The sequence below is a fragment of the Eptatretus burgeri genome, chromosome 10 (genome assembly GCF_056783735.1).
Source record: "Eptatretus burgeri isolate ZD-2024b chromosome 10, Ebu_testis_v1, whole genome shotgun sequence".
NCBI lineage: Eukaryota > Metazoa > Chordata > Myxini > Myxiniformes > Myxinidae > Eptatretus > Eptatretus burgeri.
Window position 1 is genome coordinate 28951216 of NC_140970.1, and position 14253 is coordinate 28965468.

Below are 14253 nucleotides of genomic sequence, written 5' to 3' on the forward strand. Positions count from 1 at the left end.
AGTTTCATGTATATCTGACTCATAGTCTCTGAGATATAACGAACTTCGTTTTTCTTATTGTTTTCGACCAGGGTTCATTCAAAGTCTATCTTCTCCGACAGTTTTCATAGGATCCGGCTGGAAATTTTTGACAATATGGCTGAATGTACTGCCCACAGTCGCTCGTGGCCCGATTTTTGATTTTCGAAAAAATTAATTTTTTATGATTTTTCTAAAATTTCAAAGTCCCGTTGCTAGGCAACGGTGGTGTCCATAGCAACGGTTCTCATTTGCACACAACTCGGTCATGGTATGAACCTACCACCCAAAGTTCATCGAAATCGCCATTGTATTAACTGAAATCGCCATTTTAAATACTGATAATAAGGGTAAAAGAAATCTCAAAAAAAAAAAATTTTCTGACTGGATCGACTACCCAACAGACAGACAGACAGACAGACAGACACACAACAATAACGAATATAGTGGTCACTTATTTTTTTCGTGAAAATATTTTTTCGTGAACCACTAGAGAAGCTCCTGCTGAATCTAAAAAGTGTTCACTCGTTCTTCTAGCTACTATATTGGTCAAGATATGAGGGAAAATGTTTCCATTTTAGGGGTCTGAATACCATCATTTTTGCACATCCATACCAGAAGCCCATTTTGAAACTTCATCACTTCAAGGCTTGTGCTTTGCACACAATGTACTGCATGTATGTTAGAACTGGCATGCAAAATTTCAGCTTCCTATACCATTCCTAACCCAATTTAACAGACTCCTGTAGTTGGAATGGTCACTCGCGTGACAGGCCGAGTAAAATGATTGTTCTTCTCGCATAATTTTTTTTTTGTTGGAGGAGGCAGCTCCATGAAATTTTGGCACATGGTGGAGGACTTCCGTCTGAATCCAGAAAGTGTTCACTCATTCTTGCTAATAATGTGTCGCTGAGGTGTTGTTAAAATAATGTGTCGGTGAGGTGTTTTTAGACGCCATATAAATATATATATATATATATATATATATATATATATATATATATATATATATATATATATATATATATATATATATATATATATATATATATATATATATATCGGGGCGTATTATGTGATACCGGTCGTCTGTCTGTCCGTCCGTCCGTTCCTGTCCGCATTCTAACTCCCAAAGTTTTCAACTTTCATGTTTCATATGTGGTACATAGGTACAGACTGTGGAGATGGTGTGTCGCGACATACGTTCGTCATCTAAAGTGGTTGCCATGGCAACCAGGATGCTGTTTTCCATGTAGTAGCACAATTCTGTATATACCTTCTTGTTTGGACCTATATTGTGCTCACTTGAGCTCTTGCTTTTCTTGTGATAGTTTTGTCTTCTTTGAATGTTGAGCAACTCGTGCATGGATCTACACATAGCTGTGTTGAACCTTCTCACCTCTGGCTTTGATGGGAAGTCAACATGGAGGTTTAATTCAGTCTCATGACATTCAGTCTCCCTGGCAGTAGGTCAACACAGCTGAGTAACTACTCAAACTCCTCCAGAAAATCTGCCGACTTCAATGAAGCAGATAAGAGAGGTCAATGACCAAAAAGTTGACTTCTCCCTGAGAAATTAGAGCGTACTCCAATGATCTAGTTGATGGTATAATTCATGGAATAACATTTGTCCTCAACCTGAGCTTCAGGTGAGATCTGTAGATGGCAGAAATCCCTCCACCATGGCTTTCAGCTTCCCGTGGAACACGAATAACCGAATAATCAGGTGGACATATCTCTCCAAGAATGACAAGATCGTCTGTTTTTTTTTTCCAGCCATGTTTCCATCAAGAAAACAATGTCGGTCTTTATCAATTAATTTGTCACATTTGCTCAGTCGTATTACAAATCGACTGAGAGGTCCACAAACGTGATTTCAAAAGTGCACGACTATGGGAAAGCAGAAAGGAGCCGGGACGCAGGGGACTTCAAAGAGGGTCCAGGACGCAGGGGGGGAGGGAGGGGCCGGGTCATGAGGAAAGCAAGGGGGGAGTGAAGGTAGCAAGGATGGGACATGAAGGAAACGAGGAGGAAGAGGGCATGGGGTGGATGAACATGTAATCGGGGGATGCGAACCAGGAGTGGTGGTTGTGTGGGAGACTGGAGTGGATATAGGGAAACCTGGGTGTGAAGGTGATTTACAAGGATTTTCAAGGAATTAAGGTGCAGGAGGAGGCCATTTGGCCCATCATGCCTACACCACACCAATACCAGATTTAATCAATCCGTTGTTACCCCTTTCCCTTCTTGTGCAGCCTTTTTGGCTGCTACACTGGTACTCATTTTGCCGACCTCAGAAGGATGACAGGCTGAGTCAACCCCCTGGTATTAATTCAGCGGCGAACGGGGCTTGAACCCAGGACCCTAGGATCCGAAGCCACCACCCTAACCTCGAGGCCAACGCCAGGAATAAACACCAGTGATGTGAGGGAATATGTCATTTTGAGTGAGGATGTTATCGTAGCCCCACAAACAGTACAAAATGGGTTGGATTTAAGGACTCCAAGGGCAGAGAGACAAAGACAAACATCAAGACTGGGAAGGCAGTGATGATTAAAGCCATGAAGACAGACAGCACTTTACAAACATGATGGTAAATGAGGCACGAGTTTACGAGTCATGCAGAGATGAAGATGGAGATTGGGGGTGGGGGGGGGGAGGGGAAGGAGGGTGAAAAATGAAGCTGTTATGCAGATATCGGAACTGTAATCAGGTGTGATTTTTAAATTGTTTTTCAAAGTTGACATTTGGTAGCAACTCACCTTCAATTGATGACATTAATAACCAAAGCTGCACTCGGTAGAGTGCATACCTTTGCCAGGCTGAACAGTTTACGTTTTGTATCTTCCTGATAAGCTGGATCTTGATCAGGATCTGAACCAAAATCGAATCGGCTTGTTCTCATCACCTAACCAACTCATCCACCAAGTTTTGTCATAACTCGTCCGCAACCTTTTTTAAATATCATGCTATACATCGCTTTTGGTCTCATCTCTCAATGGCGAAGAATCACTTTTAAAATTAAAAAATTCTCGTTTCCAGATCCAGATTCGAATCTTCCCCAAAATCGAATTGATTCCTCTTTGTCGCACGCCCAACCTATCCACCAAGTTTCGTACAAATCCACCCATAATGTTTTGAGATGTCATGCTCTTCAGCATATCATTTTTGGCCCTCTCTCTCAATTGTGAGGAATCACGAAAAAAATTCTCGTGTCTGAATCTTCATCAAAAACTAATCAATTCGTCCTTGGCACACACCCAACCTCTCTACCAAATTTCATCTGAATCTGTGCATAACTTTTTGAAATATTCTGTTCACAGAGACAAACAGACAGATGGGTGAAAACAACCTCGTCCACCTTCAGTGGTGGAGGTAACAATGTTTACTCTCTTCCTTCGAGCAATAGTATCGGAAGGAGTTGTTTGAGTTGAAGGGATTTTATTTGATCAAGTTACGTTCTGCTTCTCACTGAATTATTCAAAAACTGTGTTGACGTACACAAAGAAGTAAATGATTTTATTCCGGTGCTTCACCTCACCCTTGCTTTTTAATGCTCTGAGTTTGGTGTTTGGTGTTGTAGTTGAAGTCAGGAGTTGCAGAGGAAAAGAAATTGCAGCAGCAAATGATGTCGCAGCACAAAAAGGAGCTTACAGCATTTCAGGAAGCACAGCGGCGAGAGTACAAGATGCGAAAGGGACAACTGAAGGAGGTGAGGATGAGGTTTATCCTCTGTTGATTGTTGTTCAGTGTTTTCCCAAAATTGAAAACTGACAGCAGTTTTATAACAATAAAGACATGTCTATCTTATTTCTATCCTGTTCAATTAATCCCTTTTGTTTCTCCTCTGCACTTTACTCGTACTCTTCCTTTTCCGACTCTTACTCCTCTCCCTCCTACTCATACACCTCCTCCCCATCCTCATCTCCCCCCCCCACTCCTACTCTTACTCTTCTCCAATACTCTTACTCTTACTCTTCTCCATCCTCCGACACTCCTCCACATCCTCCTACTCTTATTCCAACTACAGGAGCTTAACGAGCAACAGGGAACACCGAAGCGGGAGCGCCAAGAATGGTTGGTTCGACAGACAGAGCTGGTACAAAGGGTGCTGGCACAGGAAGAAGCACGGATGCTGCACCAACAGCGTCGGCATTTGGAGGTGGAGACACGAAAGCTGCAGCGTTACATGCTCCTCGCCCGGCACCGACTCGAGCAAGACCTGCTCAGAGAGGTCTCTCCCACATTCTCACCTGTATTGTGGAGATGTTGGCTTACCCACAGTTCACACCTCTCATTTCTGTACCCAGAGAAGGAGTGGAAGTAGAGAAGGAGTAGTTTGGAGTTGATAAAGAGTCGAAGGCATTTTAGATTATCTTTTTTTTAACCCCTTTCCCCTTTTTTGTTGTACTATTGCATTGTAGGAGTTAAATAAGCGACAGAGCGGCAGAGATGCTGAACATGCTACTCTTCTACGGCATCTTGAGTGCACCCAAGAACTGGAACGACGGCATTTAAACAACATTCAACGCCTGCGTTCAGACCTCGCACGACTGCAGCACCAGAGTGAGCTGACAAATCAGCTCCAGGAGAGCAAGAGGAGAGAACGAGAGTTGCGCAGAAAGCATGTTGTCGAACTACGGCAGCAACCTAAAAGTCTCAAGGTACTTTGTGTTTGATGGTCACTCGTATATTCGTGTGTAAGGTAATAAATACATTGAAGTTGTAATGAGAATACCTATTTGCAACAAAATATGTGGAGAGGGTTAATTAATAAAACAAAATAATGTGTTGGACCGGATGACTGCATACAGGGGCCATGTCTGCCAGACTGGCTGGCTGTGCTCTGAGAGGGGTAGAGGACTAGCATGCTAGCCCACTGCATTTGTTTGAGGGCATGATGCTGGATAGTTATGTTTATGAATTTTATTTTCAGCACATATTCGTTTACATTTGTCCTTTTGCAGGTCATGGAACTGGGAATAAAGAAGCAGTTTCAGGAGACATGTAAAATTCAGACTCGCCAATACAAGGCACTGAGGAACCATCTGCTGGAGAATGCCTCTCGCTTGGAGCACAAAAACATAATCAAGCGAATGAAAGCAGAACGCACACGCAAGCTTGCCTCACTGGCAGAGCAATATGAGCACACCATCAATGAAATGATGGCGACGCAGGCAGTAAGACGTGATATTGTCACATTCACCTTTCCCAACGTGATTCACTTATGAGGGCATGCCATGACTATTTTGTGTGCGTGTGTGTTTTTTTTTTTTTTTTTTAAACTATTATCTCAGGAAAGACTGGGTGGTTACCAGGGACTGTTTTGGCAAGTTGCATGGTGTGTGTCATGTCATGTGACACCCATAATTTAGTGTTGACAAGGGATATAAGATACCCCAAGGGCCCTTTGAGAGGTGGGGTGGAAGAAGGGCCCAAATGTATGGATAAAATGGATAAATAACTTTATAAGGATTTTGACAAGCGAGTATGGTTTGTGAATGTGAGTTTGAATCATGAGAAGTGTGGGTGTGGATGACAGTTTCAGTGTTGTGGTTATGAAGTTGCTGATATGTGCTGCGAGTTGATATGGGAAAGAAGTGAAGCTCATCCCTGGTTAGAGCTTGCCAGCAATGTTTGCATGAATGGATGACCTGAGCTAATGCAGCAGGAAATGTATTGGAAAGGTTGATTTCGTGGGCAAGGATGGGTTTCAAGGCAAGGAAGTTGAGTGTTGTAGTGAGACAAGGGTTTGTGGATCACGTTCACAAGTTTGAGCTGGGAGGAGAGGTGGTGCCATTATTGGTAGAGCCTCCTTTGAAAAGCTTGGGAACATGGTATATGGTGGAGATGAATGATGTTGGAAGGGTGGAGGAAGTATGGGGGAAGCTTCTAAAAAGTTTGAGAACAATAATTGATAGGTGCAGTTTGCCAGGAAAGTTGAAGTTATGGTATTTTAAGTATGGATTAATGCCATGAATATTGTGGCCATTGATAATGTGTTGCATTGTGAGAGGGCATGTGGAGAAAATGGAGGTATTGCTGAGTGGGTTTGTGAGGAGGTGGTTGAGAATACCATGGTATTTGACAAGCATTGCTTTTCATTGTCACGGTGGAAAACTTCGTTTTCCCTTTGTAGCAATAACTCAGTATAAGATGGTGATGGTGTGAGATTTGAGAGTTCCTTCCAGTGGTGAAGAATGCTCTCCTGGAGAAGAAGGCAAGTCAGACATGGATGGTAAGAGCTGAGGTGGATGAAATGGAGGAGTGGTTGCAGCAGAAGGAGCTGATGGGAATGGTGCAGCACACGAAGCAGGATTTTCGGTGGATGAAACATGGTCTATGGTCAAAGGCATGCGTGAAGGAAAGGAGAAAGATGGTTCAGAGTAAGGTGATAGGAAAATATGAGGGGATATATGTGAAGGTGGGAAGACAGATGAAACAGGAGGCTTGGACGCAGTGGAACGGCATGCACATGAGGACATTACTGTGGCAAGAAATTTGGAGGATGGAACTAATGGTGTTGAGTTTCCATTGTGGGAAATGTATGATGTTCTTCCATCATCAGCAAACTTCAGAATTTGGGGATTGCGCCAAGAGGAGGGCTGCTTTTTGTGTGGATGTTGGGGAACGCTGCAACATGCTCTGAGTGCATGCTCAGTCACATTGACAGCAGGAAGGTATTGGTGGTGGCACTGTCAAATGTGAGCAGTGGTGGTGGAGATGTAACAGTGATGCGATTGATCAAGGGAGAGAAGAGAAGAGAGGAGAGAGAGGGTTATGGTTCAGCAAGCTGGAGGCAGAGTGTCAGGAGAAGGGTTGGTGAGTTTATTGTCAGTCATTTGAGGTGGGTGTGGAGGATATCTCGGTGATTCCTTTATGCATTTTTGGTTAGATTTAGAGTGTGTGAGAGAATGGCTCAGATTGTGGTGAAAGGCTCACTCTGGATTTGGAGGTTTATGGAGGCAGGACGAGCGGGTTTGGTTATGAGGTTGTTTGTTTGGTGGTTCTTTCTGCCCCAACAGGAGTGGTGACCGACTGGAAGATGCATTGAGATGTACATGCAGTGTCTTTTTTTGATTTTATTTTTTCTGTTTTGAGCAGTGTATGCTGTGCGGCTGTTTCATTGCTCTTACATATATTCCTGGTGCAATGGATGCTGGGAGTGCAAGTTGTTGTTTTGTTATTGTGGTTTGTGTTCTCCCTGGCTGTGGGTGGTGGTACGTACATATCCACATGTGGATGTGTATGTGCCTCTGCTGGCATATCTCTGCGATCCTTATTGAGGTTGAAGGGCTGAAAATGGGATGCTACTGTGGACTTTGACTGAAGACCCAGTCAGTGAGGCACCTTGTGGCCCAGGTGTGTTTTGAAATTGTGTCTGTGCGGGTGTGCATGCGTGCAGTAAGACCACCTGCCAGTGGCCCCAGTAAAAACAACCAGTAGTTGCAGAAACTGCTGTAAGTAGGGTAATTTTGTTGGTTCTGGGACTATCCCGTTTCCCCCATTGACTTTAATGTTAACTCAGGGAAAAACTATTTGACCCTGTTAATAAAAAGGAGTGAATTCTTTTTCTCACAAACAGATATCTGGCACCAACTTCTCATTCTCCTCCCCCACCTCTTCCACTCATCCTGCACCAGCTTCTTCACATTAAATTGTTTGTTTCTATGTCCAAACTCTTCCATGAGCTCGACTATGCATCAAAACTCCCCCCCTCTTTTATTTCACCCCTCACCCCTGACCACCCACCCTCCTCCCTCTTTCTCTTACCTATTTATACCACCATTTGAACAGAGATTCCTTCCCTTTATATCTCTACCTATGAATAATACTCCCTTGTGCTATAAAACTATATATTTAAAATGATGTATTTCAGATATCTCATCCATTAAAAAATCAGTTTAAGCAAAATTACTTCCATATAAGTGACCTCAAAACTATGGAAAAGTATAGAGGCAAGCAAAAACCAAACCAAAGAGTGGAGAAAATCACAACCTTGGTATTTAAATGGTAAAAACAATGAATGTGGACAGTATCGAAAAAGTATCGACGAAGGCATAACAAAGACAACCGTAAATAAGGCATCAACTGAGAGGTTTAAAAATATTTAATGGATGTCAAGAAAACAATGGAAAAATAACTTACTCCAATTTTAAAATGATATGTGGTTCAGGAGGAGCTCAGAGCAGAACGCTGAGGAAGGTTTATAATTTTGCCTCAACTCAACAAAGACATTAAGCCCAAGAACCAAACCCCAACCCAAGATTTTATCATTTTAGCCCAATATATTTATTTATCAACATTCTTGATGGTGATGAAAGTTGCAAGAAAAGGTGTTTTAATAAACTACAAACCCAACAAATATTTATTACTCTTGTGGGAGAGTAATACGATTACTCTTGATGTATACAAATATGTTGAATATAACTCATTGTGATGTTTGCAATAAGGACTATAAATATTACAACAAACATTTTCAATGAGTTTCTTCACCATATTTATATAGCAAAAAAAAAATGATTTTCTAGGACCTATTTATATATACTTTTGTGTTTAAAATAAAATTTTCTTGGTGAAATCTCTTACTGATTTATAGATACTTTTGTCTTTAAAATAAAATCTTCGTGGTGAAATATCTTGCTGATTTATACATTATATTTTTGTGTTTAAAATAAAATCTTATAAGTGCTCAGTAAGAAGTTTCACCAAGATTTTATTTTAAAGACAAAAGTATCTATAAATCAGTAAGAGATTTCACGAAGAAAATTTTATTTTGCACTCAAAAATATAATATATAACTAGGTCCTAGAAAAATAATCTCTTGCTGATTTATAGATACTTTTCTGCTTAAAATAAAATCTTCTGAGTGATCAGAAAGAGATTTCACCAATAAAATTTTATTTTAAACACAAAAGTATAATATATTAATCGGCAAGAGATTTCACTCAGAAAATGTTGTTAAACACATAAATAGGTCTTAGAAAATATATCTTTTTTGTGATATAAATATGGTGAATATAACTCATTGCGATGTTTGCAATAAGGACGACAAATATTACAACAAACACTTACAATCATGCAAACAAACTATATTTCAAGTAATCCAACCAGAAGAGCACGAAAAACAACATTGTGATATATGCTTAAAGGACTTGTTAAAACGTAATTGTAAGAGACATCTTCAATCATGCAAACACAAAAAAATGCAGAAGATACAGCTGGGTTTGTTATTGAAAAAACTGATGGGACATTGAAGGATCGTATAAAAATACGAATTTTTAGATTTAAAGAGCCAGAACCAAAATCGGTAGCTGAAGCAAATGTGAAAGTTAGTTCGGTTGTTGAAACTTTAATTAACAAGAGCCTGAGGGAATTTAATACCATTAAATTCTATATGGGAATAAAATTATATTTGACAAAAGAAGACAATGAAAGAAACGAGTTGAAAGAAGAAGCACCTTATATCAGAACAAACCCTCATTTCATTTCTTCATTTCAAGGTTTCCAAGATTGTAATGTTTTTGATGAACTTAAGTAGTATGAAATAGATATTGATAACACAGAAGGAAGTGCATTTAACATTGCGAAAATCATTTTCTGAGATATACACATCTTGAAATCGGATCCTCTTTCAACTTCTTCCTGTATTGATTTTCCAAGAGCAATAGAACTTTAAAAAGCAGTTGTTAATGTTCAAAACAATGACAACAAATGCTTCCTTTGGACTGTTCTTGCTCACGTACACCCCTCACGATGGAAACCACAGCGAATATGGCATAAAAAAATTTGAAAATTCTTTAAATGTTAAAGGATTAGCATTTCCAATGAAGCTAAAGGTTATCTCTAACTTTGAGAAAATTAACAATTTCTTCATTAATGTATATGAACTAACAGATACAAAGTTCAAATAACTGAAAATGATGAAATGCACATTGACCTTCTGTACTATAGCTCAGAGGAAAATTCACATTACGCTAACATCAAAAAATTTTCAAGATTGACTTCATCTCAAGCATACAATCAAACTAATAACACATATCCCTGCAAACGATGTCTCAACTTCTTTCACATACAAGAAAGATTAGAACAACATTCAATATATTGCTCAAACCACAAATCGACTGTAATAAGTATGCCAAAAGTGAATTCAGTGGTAAATTTCAATGATATAAATAAATCAATAAAGCATCAATTCATGATATGTGCCAACTTTGAAAGTATTCTCAAAAAGAAACACTATTTCTCCAAATCCAAATCAATCCTACACCAAGCCATCCCAAAAGCATACTCCTTGAGGGTTCTGTTATTATATCAAATCATCTGTTGGAAACCAATATAATATATTGGAAATGTACAGAGGAGAAAATACCCTCAAGAGTTTGTAAAACTATTCGAAAAAGATTGTGCTCAATGAACAGAAGTAATACAAGAAACTTATAAACCAACAAAATCAACACAAGATGAGGAACAAGAGTTTAAGAACTCCAACATATGTTGTCTTTGTCAAGATGTTATCAGGAAAGAACCAAAAGTTAGAGACCATTGTCATCTTACTGGTAAATATAGAGGACCTGCTCATCAAAGTTGCAATCTCAATTTTAAAATCCTTACTTTCATTCCGATCTTTCTTCACATTGCCAACTATGACACACATTTATTAATCAGCGAACTTTCAAAGACACCTGGGGACATATCTTTCATTCCTTCCACAGACCAGAAGTACATGTCATTTACAAAATCAATCCCAGCAACTCACAAAACTTATCTTGGATTTCTTGATTCATGCAAATTTATGCCAAATAATTTATCCACATAAGCATCAAGTCTTAAAGCATATCCAAATCTCCAAAATCATTTCCTAATGAAGAGGAAACAAACCTAGTCTCAGCTGAAGCAAGCACAGTTGAGCTGTTATCACGAAAAGTTGTTTACCCATATGACTGTGGTGACAACTTTGGAAGATTTTATGAAACACAACTCCTTTCAAAGGAAAGCTTCTACAATGAGCTGAATAAAACTCATATTAGTGATGAAGACTATCAACATGCACAAAATGTCTGGGAAAATTTTAACATAAAAAAATCTCGGTGAATATTATGACTTGTATCTTAAGATTGATGTGTTGTCATTAGCCGATGTATTTGAAGCATTCAGAAATGTCTGATGGGATTAGACCCTATTCATTATTATACAGCTCCTAGTCTAACTTGGAGTGCTCTGCTAAAGATAACTAAACAACCTCTAAAATTTATTTCTGATGTAGATATGCTGTTGATGATAGAGAAAGCTAAAAGAGGAGGAATATCACAAGTCTGTTCAAAAATATATGCTAAAGCAAACAATAAATATCTCTCTGATTATGATGCTTCGAAAGATGGTTCTTATTTGATGTATTATGATGCTAACAATCTCTATGGATGGGTGATGTTTCAAGCTCTACCATATGTAGGCTTCAAATGGGTACAGGAGAAGAATTATGAACGAATATTTAAAAAATATCATTATCTCTAACCAGAAAGAATTCGCTGAAGCAAAAGTTAGATATTACTTTGAAGTGGATTTAAAATATCCTGAAGAACTCCACAATGCTCGCAAAGACTTACCATATGCTCCCGATAAAGAAAAACCAAGAAAAGAATGGCTCAGCGATAATCAACAATAATTTCTTACTCGCTCTTCTTGAGCATGGACACCAACAGAAAAGCTTTTAACTACATTATATGATAAAGCCAATTATGTATTACACCAAAAAAACCTGAGGGAATATCTATCAGCTGGATTGAGAATAAAGAAAATTCAGAGTTCTAAAGTTTAATCAGTCATTGGTTAAAAAAAATATCGGCTTCAATACTCAGATACGAACATCTGCTAAGACTGACTTCGAGAAAGACTTCTATAAATTAATGAATAATGCTGTATTTGGTAAGACGATGGAAAATGTTAACTTACTACATCTTGGAAAATAGACCCAACTTCAAACAAGTAGAGACGTTCTCTGAGAACTTTTGTGATATTCATATGGAGAAGGAAAGCATTGTGAGGGATAAACCTATTTATGTAGGAACATCAGTTCTTGACTTGTCCAAGTTGTTGATGTATGACTATTTCTACAACAGCTTAAAGAAGAATTATGATGAAAGAGTTAATCTACTTTAAATGGATAGTTTTATATTGGATATCAAGACAGAAGATGTTAATGAGAACATGAAGAAAGACATAAACATCTATGACACAAGCAACTATGAAAAAGATAATTGACTATTTTCTACAAAAAAGGCATTGGAAAATTTAAAGATTAGTTTGGGGTTGGGGGAGGGGGGGGAGATAATGAATGAATTTGTAGGATTAAGGGCAAAGTCTTATGCTTACAAGTATCGTGGTTCTAAAAGTGATAAAAAGTTGAAAGGGATAAAGAATGTCAAGCAGACACTATAAATTTCAAGAATTATTATGGTTGTTTCGTTCTGAAGAAAGAAATGTATGGGAGGATGAATAGTATTCGAAGTTATAAGCATCCGATATATTCAGAACAAATAATTAAGAAAGTATTGGGAGCATTGATGAGATATGTATTGGAGAATGGAATTAATACTTTACCTGATGGATACAAATGTTAATACAGAACTTGTAATGCAAGTTTTTTCCTTAATAAATGAGCTGTTATACATCTGAAGGTTTTAATGAATTTGGCGGTGAGGAACTTGGTCCAGAAGCAGTTCTGATACTGACACTGATAATAGTGAATACCCTAATGCTATAAATAATGATGATGAATATGGTGAAGCACATAAATAAGCTGATTCAAAAATATGATTTATTAGAGGATGAAATTATTTTAAAATGAAACGTACTATATAAATTAATAACATGCTAAATCCAAGTGATACACAACATCCAGAAACTTTATGTTTTGAGGAACTCCAAGGAGACTGCCGAGTCAAATCAATTTGTGAGTTGTCCAATGTGCTCACATTTGGGATTAAACACCGAGTTAGAAGCTTATAAACAGTGTACATATTCTGTGATTGTATTCTTATTACTCACCTCAAAAATATATAAAGGATCATAATTATTTCAAAATTACACCCAAAATGAATTGCTTTACAAGATTGATAAGAGAAATGAATATAAAGTCGGAGGGTGATTATACAACTTTCTGAACAATGGAAGAGATTGATAGAATTAGGTTGATGTTCCACAGATTAATGATGTCTGTTATTCATGACTGTCATTTTAGAGAAAACATCAATACAAGATATTATATAAATAAAATAATAGATTATATAGAAATCAAACCTGAATTTTAGATAAACTATAGTTTCAAATATAACTTGTAAAAAATTAGATGATTTCTTTTCCAAATATATAAATGAATGATTTCTTTTACCTGTCTGGGAAAGCAAGATAAAATTTAACAACCACAAAAATATACCAAATTCATTAAGATGTCTTATAGTTCATTCAAGCGGATGTGGAAAAACTTGTTTACTCTTCAAGATGCTCCTTACTCCAACCTTTTTGGATTATGAGAAGTTAATAATTTTCACAGTCAATTTTCAACCAGAGTATAAATTGCTCTCACAAGGTTTTAATGTGCATCTTCAAAAAGAAGACATCAGTTTATTTAAACTTCAAAACAAACTAAATGATTATAACATTGAAGATATAATACAACTATTTTGTTATACTCAAAATTATGAAAAGAAAAACACTCCTTCAGTATCTTGTAATCTTTGTGATAATGCGGATGATATACCTTCACCTCAAGATTTGGATAAATCAAAAAAGAACCTTATTATATATTATGATTGTGTAAATGAGAGAAACCAAATGGTTATGGATAGCTTCTACAGCAGAGGGAGACATTGTTCTTGTAATTGCATTTATCTTAGCCAATCGTACTTTCAACTCTCCCGTCGCTCGAGAAGAAATAATGCTAATACTTTTCTTTTATCCAAGCTAAATTCAATTGATACAAATAATTTTTGGAGAGGAAATTGTTCAACATTATGTAGTAAAAGGGAATTTGAGGATTATATGAAATACACAACTGGAAAATATAAATATATTGTGGTCAAACAAGATGAGATACGAAAGGATATTTTTCAATAAATATATACAGAAAATTGAAGCAAATGAAAGAGCTACAAGGTTTAAGGAACATCAGAAGTTGGTTTCAAAAGTTGTAAAGCAACAGGAAGCCAAAGAAGAAACGGAGACAAAACTAATGGG

At 37.8% G+C, this 14253-nt stretch overlaps 1 protein-coding gene across 2 annotated transcripts in view; it reads left to right on the forward strand.

Annotated features, from left to right (window-relative positions):
- LOC147018186 (serine/threonine-protein kinase TAO1-like) overlaps nt 1–14253 on the forward strand; it is a 93987-nt gene that overhangs the window by 63839 nt on the left and 15895 nt on the right. For both annotated transcript variants that reach the window (XM_085897624.1, XM_085897625.1), the window contains 4 exons: nt 3602–3730; nt 4049–4252; nt 4443–4682; nt 4986–5198. In XM_085897624.1, the coding sequence (XP_085753750.1) occupies nt 3602–3730; nt 4049–4252; nt 4443–4682; nt 4986–5198 (786 nt within the window). The remainder of the gene's footprint in view (nt 1–3601; nt 3731–4048; nt 4253–4442; nt 4683–4985; nt 5199–14253) is intronic.